General features: G+C 46.3%; 1 protein-coding gene across 23 annotated transcripts in view; it reads left to right on the top strand.

The window, feature by feature from the left end:
- Nucleotides 1-12,654, top strand: part of LOC115605560 (collagen alpha-1(VII) chain-like) — a 113,006-nt gene that overhangs the window by 39,468 nt on the left and 60,884 nt on the right. For 16 of the 23 annotated variants that reach the window (XR_003990639.2, XR_003990637.2, XR_003990638.1 and 13 more), the window contains exons 24-42: nt 1,303-1,446; nt 1,752-1,942; nt 2,428-2,559; nt 3,698-3,772; nt 4,089-4,169; nt 4,258-4,284; nt 5,688-5,732; nt 6,437-6,505; nt 6,622-6,708; nt 7,380-7,406; nt 7,570-7,623; nt 7,841-7,966; nt 8,283-8,342; nt 8,433-8,474; nt 8,538-8,573; nt 10,157-10,192; nt 11,203-11,238; nt 11,536-11,571; nt 12,381-12,413. Coding sequence is in view for 19 of the 23 variants with exons in the window: in XM_030480194.1 (XP_030336054.1) it covers nt 1,303-1,446; nt 1,752-1,942; nt 2,428-2,559; nt 3,698-3,772; nt 4,089-4,169; nt 4,258-4,284; nt 5,688-5,732; nt 6,437-6,505; nt 6,622-6,708; nt 7,380-7,406; nt 7,570-7,623; nt 7,841-7,966; nt 8,283-8,342; nt 8,433-8,474; nt 8,538-8,573; nt 10,157-10,192; nt 11,203-11,238; nt 11,536-11,571; nt 12,381-12,413 (1,337 nt within the window). In the remaining 4 variants the exon portion in view is untranslated. The remainder of the gene's footprint in view (nt 1-1,302; nt 1,447-1,751; nt 1,943-2,427; nt 2,560-3,697; nt 3,773-4,088; nt 4,170-4,257; nt 4,285-5,687; nt 5,733-6,436; nt 6,506-6,621; nt 6,709-7,379; nt 7,407-7,569; nt 7,624-7,840; nt 7,967-8,282; nt 8,343-8,432; nt 8,475-8,537; nt 8,574-10,156; nt 10,193-11,202; nt 11,239-11,535; nt 11,572-12,380; nt 12,414-12,654) is intronic. The other 7 variants (XM_030480214.1, XM_030480209.1, XM_030480204.1 and 4 more) reach the window with 6 other exon arrangements.

The following is a 12,654-nucleotide window of genomic DNA, read 5'->3' as shown; positions in this document are numbered from 1 at the left end:
TTCCAACTGTTATTGCCTTGTATTACCCAAACAACAAAACCATGTGGCCTGTCCTATTTTCATGGCATTGTTATCACTTAATGTCCTTTGTTCCCCTCTGTTGACAAATGGCACAGCTCTTCATTAGCTCAGTGTCTCAGAAATCCAGACACTTTTGGTTTATGTAGTTCAAAAGCTCAGAGACAGGCAGGACTTTCCACATGCTCATTCCCAGCAGGACAATAGGGTTTACCTGCATCCCTGAAGGTAGTCGAGCAGTAAAGGTAGCTAGTTTCAGCTTTACTGTTTTTAAATGGCCCAAATAATATCTTCCCATCAGTCAACGTGAAGAGAAGCTTTGAGGCACCAGTGTGTGTTAACTGAAGGCTTATATACCTCATCCTGGCTCAGTGGTATTGGCCAGGAACACAATAAAATGGGTCTGATCCAAATACAAGAATTTTGATGGGACGGGTTAGAGAAAGCAGGGATGAAACTGGTCAGACTGCAAATTCCTGGGTAACCTCCCCTGTAATCCTTCCTTTTATGCAGGATGCATCAATAGAGATATTCTGCCCCTCATAGGAGTCTTTCCATGATGTTTTGTGGCTTCTTAACCATTTTAGTCTGGGGGATTAGTTCTTTGTGAAACTTTCCTGGTCTGTCTAAAGAAATGTGGAAATGGGAATTCTGTGAATTTCTCCCTAAAGTGTAGGAAAATGCTTCAAATCTTCTCAATATATTTTGCTTTTCTTTTCCATAACTGTATTTCTTCCAATACCTAAAGGGGACCTACAAGAAACCTGGAGAGGGGCTTTGGACAAGGGCCTGTAGGGACAGGACAAGGGGAATGGCTTTAACCTGCCAGAGGGGAGATTGAGATGAGCTCTGAGGCAGAAGCTCTTCCCTGTGAGGGTGCTGAGGTGCTGGCACAGGGTGCCCAGAGAAGCTGTGGCTGCCCCATCCCTGGCAGTGTTCAAGGCCAGGTTGGACACAGGAGCTTGGAGCAACCTGCTCTAGTGGAAGGTGTCCCTGCCTGTGGAAGGGGGTTGGAACTGGAGAAGCTTTAAGGTCCCTTCTAACCCAAACCAGTCTGTGATTCTATGATTCTATATATTGAATTCAGCCTGAACCATTTCAGCTGATCTGATTTACTGCTGTCTTCCCTCAGAAGACATTGCATCATGCTAGGGACTGCTAGCTCCATTTATGGAGCCACACTGAATGCTCTTATTCTTCCATCTGTGGAAGGAGGCCCACAGTCCCCACCTGCAGACCTACTACTTAGGTAGATTTACACCATGTCTCTCCATGTTTGCTCAGGTCGTGGTATTACCTACATGCTAAAGGAGTTATTTCAGTCCTCCAAAGGGATGAGACCAGATTTCCCTCACATGATGGTGCTCGTGACTGATGGACAATCCCAGGATGATGTGTTGCCACCAGCCAGAGTAGCACATGCTTTGGGTAAGAGTTGCCCTGTTGTTTTTCCCTGAGTCCTTGGTTCTCCATGGATTTCTAAGGGGTGAAGAGTGGTACATTATATGATGTGTGCTCTGGCTTTCTTCACTCCTTTATCCTTTCTTCTTTCTGTTCCTGGCTTGTGTCTCTTGGTTTGCTATAACTCACACATGCTGCTTCAGGTCTGTTCTCATGTGGCTACCAGAATACCTGATCCCAGCAGAGGATATTAACAGGAGAATGGTGATGAGGGGGTTGGAAACTCTTATCTCCAACACTTTTGCTTCTGTTGAGTGATCAGTGTATTTCAGGGATCCGCATCATTGCTGTGGGTGTCTCAGGAGCTGACCCCATTGAGCTCAACAGCATCTTGCTGCAGCAGAACCTCCAGAACGTTTTCTATGTCAGCACATTTGATGACTTCCCCCACATCCTCAGAGAGCTGATAGAAGTCATTTGTTCTGACCCTCAGCCTTCAGGGGCCCAGCTACCATCTGGGGAGGTGAGATACTTCATAGAGCTTTGACTATGAGCCATTTCTTGGCGTGGATCATGCACACAAAGGGCAAATTTCTTCATTAGGCAAAGTTTCAAAGCAAAGTCAGAACAGATTTAGGACACTGAGTCCAATCCTGACCTCAGTGTCCAACCCTAGAGATAAAGAACAAAATTTGATATCAAGGCAGTGGAATTGCGGAAGCCAGAATATGGCTTTGAAAGTTCTGTTGCATAAAGCCACTGCAGGGTCAGAGCACTTGAATGTGTTATAAATTCATTGCCTTCTTCTAACTCTAGTTGATGGGTCATTGGTATGGATGTGAGCTCTTCTGCAGAGTGTCTCCAACAGTGATATGTTAGGGCTGTTTCAATTAAAAGGTTGGTGATATAAAAGCACAGTGACCTCTTGAGACGTGCTGATGGTTGGTGTTTGATGTCTGGTTCCAAAGCCTGCAGGATCACTAACCTAAGCCAAACTCCATGCTGTAGGTTGCCAGACATGAAGCCGACAAGCAATTGCCATTTGGTGACATAGAGAACAAGCCACACATCCCTGATCCATCATCAGCTGAACCACAAATCCAAAGAGAAGAGAAGGCTTGTGGTCCCTGGTGTTTAAAGGTAAGAATTAGTTCATTGATGACTGCTCAGGGGACTACATTTCAAAGAAACATTGATCACTGCTCTGATCAGGTCACTTCTTATACCTGTGTGGTGTCCAGTGTCAAGACCCTTCACTTTGGAAACCATGTCTGTTTGGGGAGGTCATCCTAGAAGTTGCCATTTCAGCATGGGAAATGCAGCAGCTTCCTGTTCTCCTTCCCAGCAAAGGAATGAGCTGCAGGTCTTCCATAGATCCCACATCATATCTGCCCATGCAGATGTCCCAGATGTTCCGTGCCATCTCAGATAGCTCTAGACTCCAGGTGAGCCACTGAAGAGACCAGCAAGCTGCCACTGCTCCTGGCTTCAGAAATAAAACGTCAGGAGGCAAATCTACCCATTCCTCCCACCAAGCAGAAAGCCAGAGGACATGAGGAACAGTAGGACAGCCCCAGAGCCCATGTGCTGGTCAGGAGCACTTACTGATGTGGCTGTAGCCAACAAGACTGAACAATCTATGTTAGCTTCACTGGAGAACATGAGGGTGTCTGTAGTAACTTGGTCAGTGTGGTCAGCCAAGTCTGGTCATGATTCAGTTCATAGGTAGGTGTCCACACTGGCAGGATAGTGAAGTTTATGCTGCAGCAGTGTAAAATGACATGAGATGAATGTTGTCCATGGATGGTTGAATTAGGGTCTTTATTTCATCTCTGCCAAACTCATTTCTACAGTTTTTTCCATGGGGGAGAAGAGTTGCATTGGCACTACCCTGAAGTCTTGCAGATATGTAACCAAGAATACTCAGAGTTTAAGCCAAAAAGAAGATCCTGAACTGTAGATGTGGCATGGGCCAAGGCTTCTTGAGGCATTAATACATTCCCTATCTGCGTTTTGTCCTCTCACAACTCTGTGTTCTCCATCCTGTTCTCCCAATTTCAGTGAGAGCCAGAGACAAAATAAATAATGCATGACCTCCAAAGGACTTTAAATAGACTGAGGGTATGCACAGGTCTCCTGGATGGTCAGCTCTGCTTCTTCCTTTTGTTGCATAAGCTGAGCATGTAGTCTATGTCTCATGATCACTCTGGTTTATTTGCTGTCCTATGGTGGATAATGATTTTGTAAACATTTGTTCTATTTTCCTTTTCCTTTCCAGAGCTCCAGGGGCCCACCAGCTTATGGAGGCTATGACCCATACAGCTTTACTACAAAGGGAGAGAAAGGAGAGCGGGTGAGTCCACCAGCATGAACCACCCACTTGGTTAATTGATACGTATCTAAATGATTAGAAACAAGGAAGAGATTAGAACCAAGGAATGATCTTCAGATCTTTTATGTTGGTGTTTTGATATATCCTGTTCCATATTGGCTTTGAAAATTGGGCAAAAGGGAACTAACGTGCGTGTGTGTGCTGGCAACTGGGGACTCTCTCAAGAGGTACCTTTTGAGAGGTGCAGCGCTTTGGGTTGTACCCAAAGCTCTTGAAGCTCTTTGGGTTTGCAAGTCTGGGCCCATAACCTACATGCTGTTACTTTCCCTGTGCTTAGGGTCTACCTGGGAAGGATGGCATTCCTGGGCTGCCAGGCAGACCGGGGCGGACAGGTCCTCCTGGTCCCCTTGGACTCATGGTATGTATTTGTTTTAACATGCTTTGTCCAAGTGCCATGTAAGAGAAGAGTGAACATGGCTCTCAAATCTTTCTCTCCTGTTTTGCAGGGTCCTCCTGGCATCAAAGGTGATATTGTAAGTATTCTGAATACAGCAAAGATCATCAATACAGTGAGACCCTAAAGCCTTGCTTTTCAGGCCTTTCAAAGGCCAGTTGCACTGAGCAGGACAAGAAGCTGAGATGACCCATTTTGCCTTTATGAGGGGCTGTTGCTCTCACCAAAAGGCTCCAAATAGTTTTCCTTCTGTTCAGAGATCTGGCAAATACTGCAACTCAACATGGGCACGTTTATAACCATGTAACCCTCAATGAACCAGAGCTGTCTAGAAGAAGGCCAAGGACATGAACTCTGCCTTCAGTCATATATATCACCAGCAGCACCATTTGCTCAAGATTTCCATACACGAATTGTTCACACAACAGTACATAGCATTGGTTGGACAACATGCATCCACCAAACACCAACCAAATCTCATGTGCCCTTAATTTTGCTGTACTAATTGCTCCATGCTGTTGATGTCATTGGTGATGGCACAGTTTTGCACATTAGATCAGCAGTCATAAATGTTCCTCCTCTGCTTTTACCAGAGGTCTGTTAGCAGACAACTGTGTTTGACCAGCTAAATCACCCTTAGCTCTGAGAGCTGTATTGAGAAGGGATTGGAACCAAGGTGCCCAGGTTATTTGGGATGCCCTAGGGTTTCCAAGGCAAATATGGGTCTTGATGGAGGCTTCTGAAGTGGGAGCTGGAGGCTAGGCAGGTATCAGAGAGCATCATAAATGGCACAAGACACCAGTGCACACGTAATTGAACTGAGCCCCTGACCTCCGTTGACTACAATTGGGTATAAACAGCCAGCTCTTGTGCAAGAACAACATTTCAGTGGCACCATATTGAAGTTAAGTCCATGTTTTGGGCTCGATTCAGTTGCTTAAAGAGTCCTCTCATGTCATTTGAGATGTGCTGTTATCCCACCCATCCTCCAGCTGATGCTCCAGGAGGTCTTCCATAAATTCTGTGTAAGCAGCCCTGTGCCTTGTGTACCTGGGGGTATCTCAGGTGGGGTAGCACCTAATGAGACTTGTGATGTTTGTGAGCCATGGTTTGCATAGATCATAGGAGACCAAAATGAACCACTGCAGCCACTGAATGCCCCTTCTGACTCAGTTTACCTTCTCCTGTTGGATTAAACAAGCAGCAGTCCCCTCCATTCCTCACAGCATCCATTGGTTCTTGAATCTACTATATTGTTACTACATCAGATGTACATCCTGCATGAAGCCATTACTACACATTGGCCCCACAGGTGACAACTCGATGATTCTCCTCAATGTTGGGACCAAAACCTATTTTCATATTCACTTTAAAAGCAAATGAAATGTTGTTAGAAGCAGGTCTGTAACCTGAACATTCCACAATGATGATCTTATGGGTGCTTTGCTGTTTAATGCTGCAGGATTTATCTCTTTATTGCAGGGACCTCCAGGCTATCCAGGACCAGTGGGACCAAAAGGAGACAGAGTGAGTTTCATTTCTGGGGTTCATTGGGAAAAAGCTATTGTATTGTTCTGACCTTTAATTCCTAAACATTTGCACAGTGATATTTGGTGCATTTGAACTTCTGAGCTCCATTTAACAAGCCCTACACAAGTCTTCAGCTTGGGGAGTTGTCCTTCAGCTTTGCTAGGAGGAATCTGATGTCTTCATGGAGAAAAGTGCTGAGTCCCCATCACAGGCTCTTGGCACATCTCAGTTATTTGCAGAAGGAGGTAGCCCTGGGCTGGGTCATTCTGCCTTTCTGAGTTTCCACTATGAATAAGCCTGTTGCATACATTTAGAAACAGAAAGGTAAGGCTTCATAATCAGTTGTAGGCAGATACCAGGACCAGTTGTCTTGTTCTTCCCCCACCCCCAATGCACATTTCTCCTTCCTTCCTTGCATCCAATGAGCTGTCTGTATGGCTACAGATCATGGAACAGATCCTGGTGAAAGCTAACCTTATTTTTCCCATGGGATTAATTTTCTTCCATGCCCATAAGCAAAGCTCATGTCATGGCCATGTGGTTTCTGGTACCTCTGCTAAGGAGTTGGTGCAAGTGGGTGGTTTAGGAAGGGCTGTTTGGTTTTAAAGATGCTTATGGTGATCATGAAATTGCCTCTAAGTCATGATACTGGCTATCTGCTTGATGAAGCTAAGCATGTATCCTCCTCCCTTTCGGCACAGGGTGAACCGGGCTATGTCCTAGGAGGAGTGGAGGTGATTCCTGGCCGCAATGGGCAGCCTGGACCCCCTGTGAGTATCATACCCAAGGTGTGGTGGACCCTTCAGCCTCTGAAGGGCTGGCAGAGAAGGGAAAGGAGCTGAGAGAGAGCCCACATCAATCCCTATCCTGGTTTTCATTGTTGCAGGGGCAGAAAGGGCAGCCAGGGGTTCCTGGGGTAGCAGGACCACCAGGTTTACCAGGGCCACAGGGACCACCAGGGATCCCCATCAAGGTGAGTGTGGTGATTTGAAGCATGGTTCTGTGATGTACAGAAAGAGGAGACCGGGCGTAGTCCATAATCTGGATACTCTTCATTCACGGGCCCTGGGAACACACATTTCTCCTTTCCATCATGGGATTCTCCCATTGAGGTATCAGAGGAGGCACTCTGCAAATGTTCCCATCATCAGGGCCCTGCTGTTGATCACAGTGGGAATCAGTGATGGAGCTTGGAATGGTTACAGTCAGCCATGTCTGAGATGGGACTTGATTCAGTGGCCACTAAGACTTTCCCAGCTCCACATCCCTAGGAAGGTTGTTCAATGGCTGGAATGAAGTTCGCAGGATCACTTGTGCTATGCCCAGCCAAAACTGGTCTGATGGTCATCACCAAATCACTCCTTGCACTGGGGGTGGGTCAGAAAGTCTCAGCAGACACCAAAAGACCTAACCTCTACTGCTTTACCCTAAGGGGTAGGGGGGTTGATACCAGATATTGCAGATGGAGGTGTCTGGAGCATGCAAGACAGCAGAAACCTTTACTAAAGCTCTGTCTTCACTTGGAGATGGGGATTTTGGTCTCTGGGCTTGTCAACCTGCAGGAGCTTTTTGCTGTGATTAAGTTTAGACATGACCCCCTCTCTAAATTACCACCCCATGGTAATTCACATGTTTGTGTTTCAGGGTGAACCAGGGGATTCAGGTATCAAGGTAAGTACCTGAGATAGATTGGCTTTCACTTCTGCATCTGATGAGAAGCCTTTATTATTTGTATTTCTAAGCTGGCAATAGGCTTTCATACCTACCAGATGTCCATCAAGGCCCATAAAGGGCTGCTGGGATATGCAGTAAGACTGTCCTGTGCTTCATGCAGGGCCCTCGTGGGAGGAATGGCCTCAAGGGTGACAGAGGAGGCATGGGAGAGCCGGTGAGTGGGTCACCAATGGCCAGTTCATAGAATCATAGAATGGATTGGGTTGGAAAAGACCTGAAGATCATCTAATTCCAACCCTCTAGATAAGTACATCGGGATATATATTTCTCTGCTTGTGTTTCTGCAGACTTGAAAATAAACCTTTCCTTTACTAGGACTGGTAACAACCAGTTTGGAAGAGAAAGATTTGATGCTGTATCTTCCTTTTCAGGGGAAACCTGGCTTGCCAGGTCCTGTGGGGCCACATGGTGTTCCTGGACTGCCTGGACCAAGGGGAGAAAAGGTCATTACTCAGATGCTTGCTGAATCCATCAACCCAAGGGGGAGACAGAACAAAGTAATAGCAGGGCAGGAGGCACACTGGGATCTCCCACTATTCCCCTTCACTCCCTGCTTGTATGGGTTAGATTTTGTGCATAGTAGAATAGATGCTCCATCTCCATCCAAGTCTATTTTCCTCTCGATCCTTCTGTTTCCACCCACTGGAAGATCTCCTCTGTGGTTCCTGCTGTTAGGAGCAGTGTTTCCTCTCAAACATGGCCCAAGCCCTGCATGCTCCCTGTCCCCTGGATATAAGGCTGCTTCATTGAATCCCACATTCTGCAACTTTGGGGACCAGCTTTCCTGAGTGCAATGCTGTGCTTTCCTTACAGGGCATTGCAGGAACTGGCATTCCCGGCACTGCTGGCATGAAGGGGGAAGAAGGAGAGCAGGTGAGCTGGCATTTTTGAGTGGTATTTGCAGCTAAAATCCCTTTGGAGGATTCAGTATCTCCAGAGTCTCCTCCAATACCTCTTGTCTAGGTGTACCTTGGAGAGCACATCCTGTGGTTACAAATGCAAAGGGTGAGTGAAGGGAAGACATTGGGTTTTAAAGTCTGAGTTTTCACTGTTTCTTCTGGTTTTTAGGGGGTGATGGGACCTCCAGGAGCACCAGGACCAAAGGTGGGTATTGAAATGCTGAACCTGAGTCCCTGTGCCTGGCACTTGGGTACCAAGGAAAGTGTCTAGCTCTAACCATCATCATAGGCTGTGGGACTATTGTGGCATCATTAGATTTGTAGATCATGTAGCATCATCGTAGGCTGTGGGAATATTGACCCCTTACTCAGAAGCAACGAGGGAATAATTCTACACATCAGCAGTCCCTGGTCTGTGGGAGTCATTGCTGCAGAGACCTGGAATGGTAGCAAGATGTGATATTTTAATCAAATACTAAATGGCATTTTTGTGGACAGTGAAACCCTACAGAACTGTGGTAATTCACGTTAAACGTGTTTTGGGAGGAAGGTGTAAGGAGAAGATTGTCTCACATCTGCATTTTGGACACCTTCCTCTGAACCTTCCAGCCCCAGATTCCTTCCCAGATTTCCAGTGGAGAAAGATCAGCCCTGTAAGAGGTGATAGAGCCCATCCTGAAGTTTGATTTTTCTTATGGAAGTACCCATCTTTTCCCAACCATTGGGGGAAAAGGAACCTTGACCAATCCTCTCACCTTGCTTAAGAGTGTGGGGTTGGTGGAGAGGAATGATTTTGACATCATGGTGCTGCCAGAGGAAAAGGACTGGAAAATTGTAGCTCCAGTCTCAACCTGGTAATTCTGAACTGAGGCCAGGGAAGATGATGCATGGCAAGGAAGGGACTCAAGCTGGAAAGAAAGTGCAAGAAACCTGGAGAGGAGCTTTGGACAAGGGCCTGTAGGGACAGGCCAAGGGGAATGGCTTTAACCTGCCAGAGGGGAGACTGAGATGAGCTCTGAGGCAGAAGCTCTTCCCTGTGAGGGTGCTGAGGCGCTGGCACAGGGTGCCCAGAGAAGCTGTGGCTGCCCCATCCCTGGCAGTGTTCAAGGCCAGGTTGGACACAGGGGCTTGGAGCAACCTGCTCTAGTGGAAGGTGTCCCTGCCCGTGGCAGAGGGCTGGAACTGGAGAAGCTTTAAGGTCCCTTCCAACCCAAACTAGTCTGTGATTCTATGGAGTTTTAACAGTGAAGATATAAAAGCAACATGTAAATATAGAAGCTGTAATATCATAGAATCAGAGAACTGTAGTAACTGTGCCCTGGACCAATATCTCACCTTGCTCCTCTTGATTATGCTGATCAAGTTCAGGATAGTCCATATATAAGTATAGTAATATATGCATATTGTGTTATATGGTAGATGATTATGATTTAACTATATAGTAACTATATATTATAATATGCATGCAATTTAATATTAGGCATTATGTATAAAGTATGTTCGATTCTACAAGATACCTTAATATATTCTAGATACTCTACAAGTAATTAATATGCAATATACAATATATAAATGCATGGACTATACATATATAACATGCTATATACTATATATGATATATATGTAATAAACTTAACTTTTTCTTTTGTTTTATTTGCATTCCTCCCTGCTTTCACCATCTCCAGTGGAGGGAACATGCTCAGCATGTTCTGCAGCATGGGAGCCTCCAGGCTCATCCTGCTCTGCCTGTGGGGCTTTGCCTTAACTAAAGCATCTTCTGTTTTCCAGGGTAACAAAGGGCAAGGAGGTGTTAAAGGGGAAAAGGTGAGACTGGCCAGCACTGGAGTGCAGAGTAAGAGGGGAAGAAGCACTGGCTGGTTTCAGGCTCAGAACAGAGCAGTTGAGGTACCTGGTTGGAGATCCAGAGAGAAGGATTGGAAGTCCCCCCAAAGGCTTCCCCCAGTCCAGTGTGACTGGGCCACATAGGTAAATGACACATAACTGCAGGGGTCAACGAGCTTGAAGCTTGGGATAGACCTCGCCCCAGTGGTAGATCCCCAGGATAGTCTGCAGCAAGCAAACACTGACAAACCAACCTGGAATACTCTTTGATGGTCCATGCTGGCTATTCACAGGTTGCTTTTATTGAGCTGTGTTTCAGGTTTGCTGGTTTTACAGCTCCCTTAGCTGCACTTGCATTTGGTTATAACCTCAAAGATCAAAAATAACCTCAAAGATCAAAAATATACCTCAAATATCAAAAGAGACAGCAGTATTTTTTCCTAAGAATAGCTACAGCAGTGGAGAATGGAAATAGGCTCAGTCCTCCTTGAGTCAGTGCTCCTTGCAGGAGCAATGCCCTGCAAGCACAGCAGGTACATGTACTCACAGCTTCCAGCTCTGAGCACAATCCTGGGGCTGGGTTATGGAAAGCACTGACCTGGTCTGGTAGCTCCCATGCATCTCATGGGTATCTCCATACCTCTTCTTGCTTGCAAAGGACCATCTTTGATAACTTTACCTGGGATGAGAGCTTGCTGCTCTCCACTTGGTCTCCTGGTAGACGGCAACAAGGCATCCTAGAGGTAGGCACAGAACCACAGAATAGTTAGGGTTGGAAAAGACCTTAAGATCACATGGGAATTTCTATCTCTTACCCAAGAGATAGAAATGTATCAGATATATTCTTATAGCAGATGTGTCTTGTAGTTAGTGAAAGATTGGGCTAAAGATCTCCCTCCTTCTTTCTGGCTGGGAGCTTCTCACTGCAGCAGGGACCAAAACTCCTGAATCCATTTTCAGCCTGGTGGAAATTCTCTTTTGATGTCTTACAGGGACTCCCAGGACCTCCAGGCCAGAAAGGAGACCAAGTAAGTCAAGCAGTAAGAGCACGACATGTTTGACTAGCTCAGGTGAAGCTATCCTGCCTTTCCCAAGCCTGTTCCATGTGTGCAGCTCTTGCAAGCTCAAGTTGAGTGTGTTTATGGAAGGGCTTACACGTAGATCAAGGCAGCAGGGATGTGCTTGAGCTCAGCATCTCCTCTCTGTTTTGCTCTTGTGCTTCTGAGATGAATCTTGAGCTGTTTAAAGGACCAGATGGGGGAAAGCAATGGGCAGATATTTTTCATTGCCCCAGATTGTTCATTTTATGTCCTCTTGCCTTGCAGGGAAACCCAGGATTTCCAGGTGCTCCAGCTATGGGGGTAACTATGAGTGGATTACAGCCCTTCTTGTGCCATAGCTATTCAGCATCACCACCAGCAGTGCCCATAGACCAAAAGACATGTGTCCACTGAACTGTAGGAAGAACAAACACACCTTTTCCCTGTCCCTCCAGCCTTCTGCTCCCTTGCTCCACTTCTTGTATTCCCAGACATTACACCCCAGTTGCCCACTGTCTCCTCAAAGGAGCTTTACTGCTGTGATGGAAATACAAGGATAAAACCTCCCCACCACTGAAGCCCTGTGCTCCAGGCCTGTCCCCCTGCTCAAGCTTGTAATTCCCAATGGGGCTACTCTGGTCCCTGCTTATCTCCATCCAAACACTAGGGCAGCTTTAAGGTGAAACATTGGTGGTGGCCACCTCTGCGTGCCCCATGGCATTGCTGCAAGGGCTGTGGGAGCACATGGAGGTTGCATTAAGGACTGAGACCCACCACCAGGACAGGCTGATGTGTCCTGGAGGATGCTGGCATGAGCAGGATGTTGCTGTCTGAAGGTTGGTCCTTGGTGTGTGTTAGTGAAGGCTACAGCAGTTATCTGCCAATAACATATGTGAATGATTGTTCAGTCCCATCCCTGGAGCCAAAACTTACTGATGTTGGTGGGATTCCTCACAAGCTTCGCTGGGGTTGGGATTTGGCTTGTCCTTTCTAGCCATCAGTGCTAGTCACAGGTTTCCTATCCCATAGCAAGGTTGAGATTCTCTTGCTTTGGAAAAGGTAACATGAATAGACCCTCCTTTGAACATCCTTTTCCTAAATAAGAGAGCATTTCTGTGATTTGTCCTCAGGTTTTGGGACCTCCAGGCAAAAAAGGTGTCAGGGTAAGTCCATTAATCAGCACCGCTTGAAACCTACCTGAGATCTTTGCCTGAAACAGGGAAGCCTGTACCATGTTTCACCATCTGAATCCTATTTCCCTTGTGATTGGGAGGAGAGATTGAAATAATAGCAACAGTCTTGCCCTGCTAGTATTTCTTTTGCTTTTATGAACATTTTGTACCTGTCATTCTCTTCCTAGCCCTAGTCTGCAGGGAGATCTGGGATTTCCATGCGCTAGTTTTA

Source organism: Strigops habroptila, chromosome 3 (assembly GCF_004027225.2).
Source record: "Strigops habroptila isolate Jane chromosome 3, bStrHab1.2.pri, whole genome shotgun sequence".
Lineage (NCBI taxonomy): Eukaryota > Metazoa > Chordata > Aves > Psittaciformes > Psittacidae > Strigops > Strigops habroptila.
This window is presented reverse-complemented; position numbering and strand designations above follow the sequence as displayed.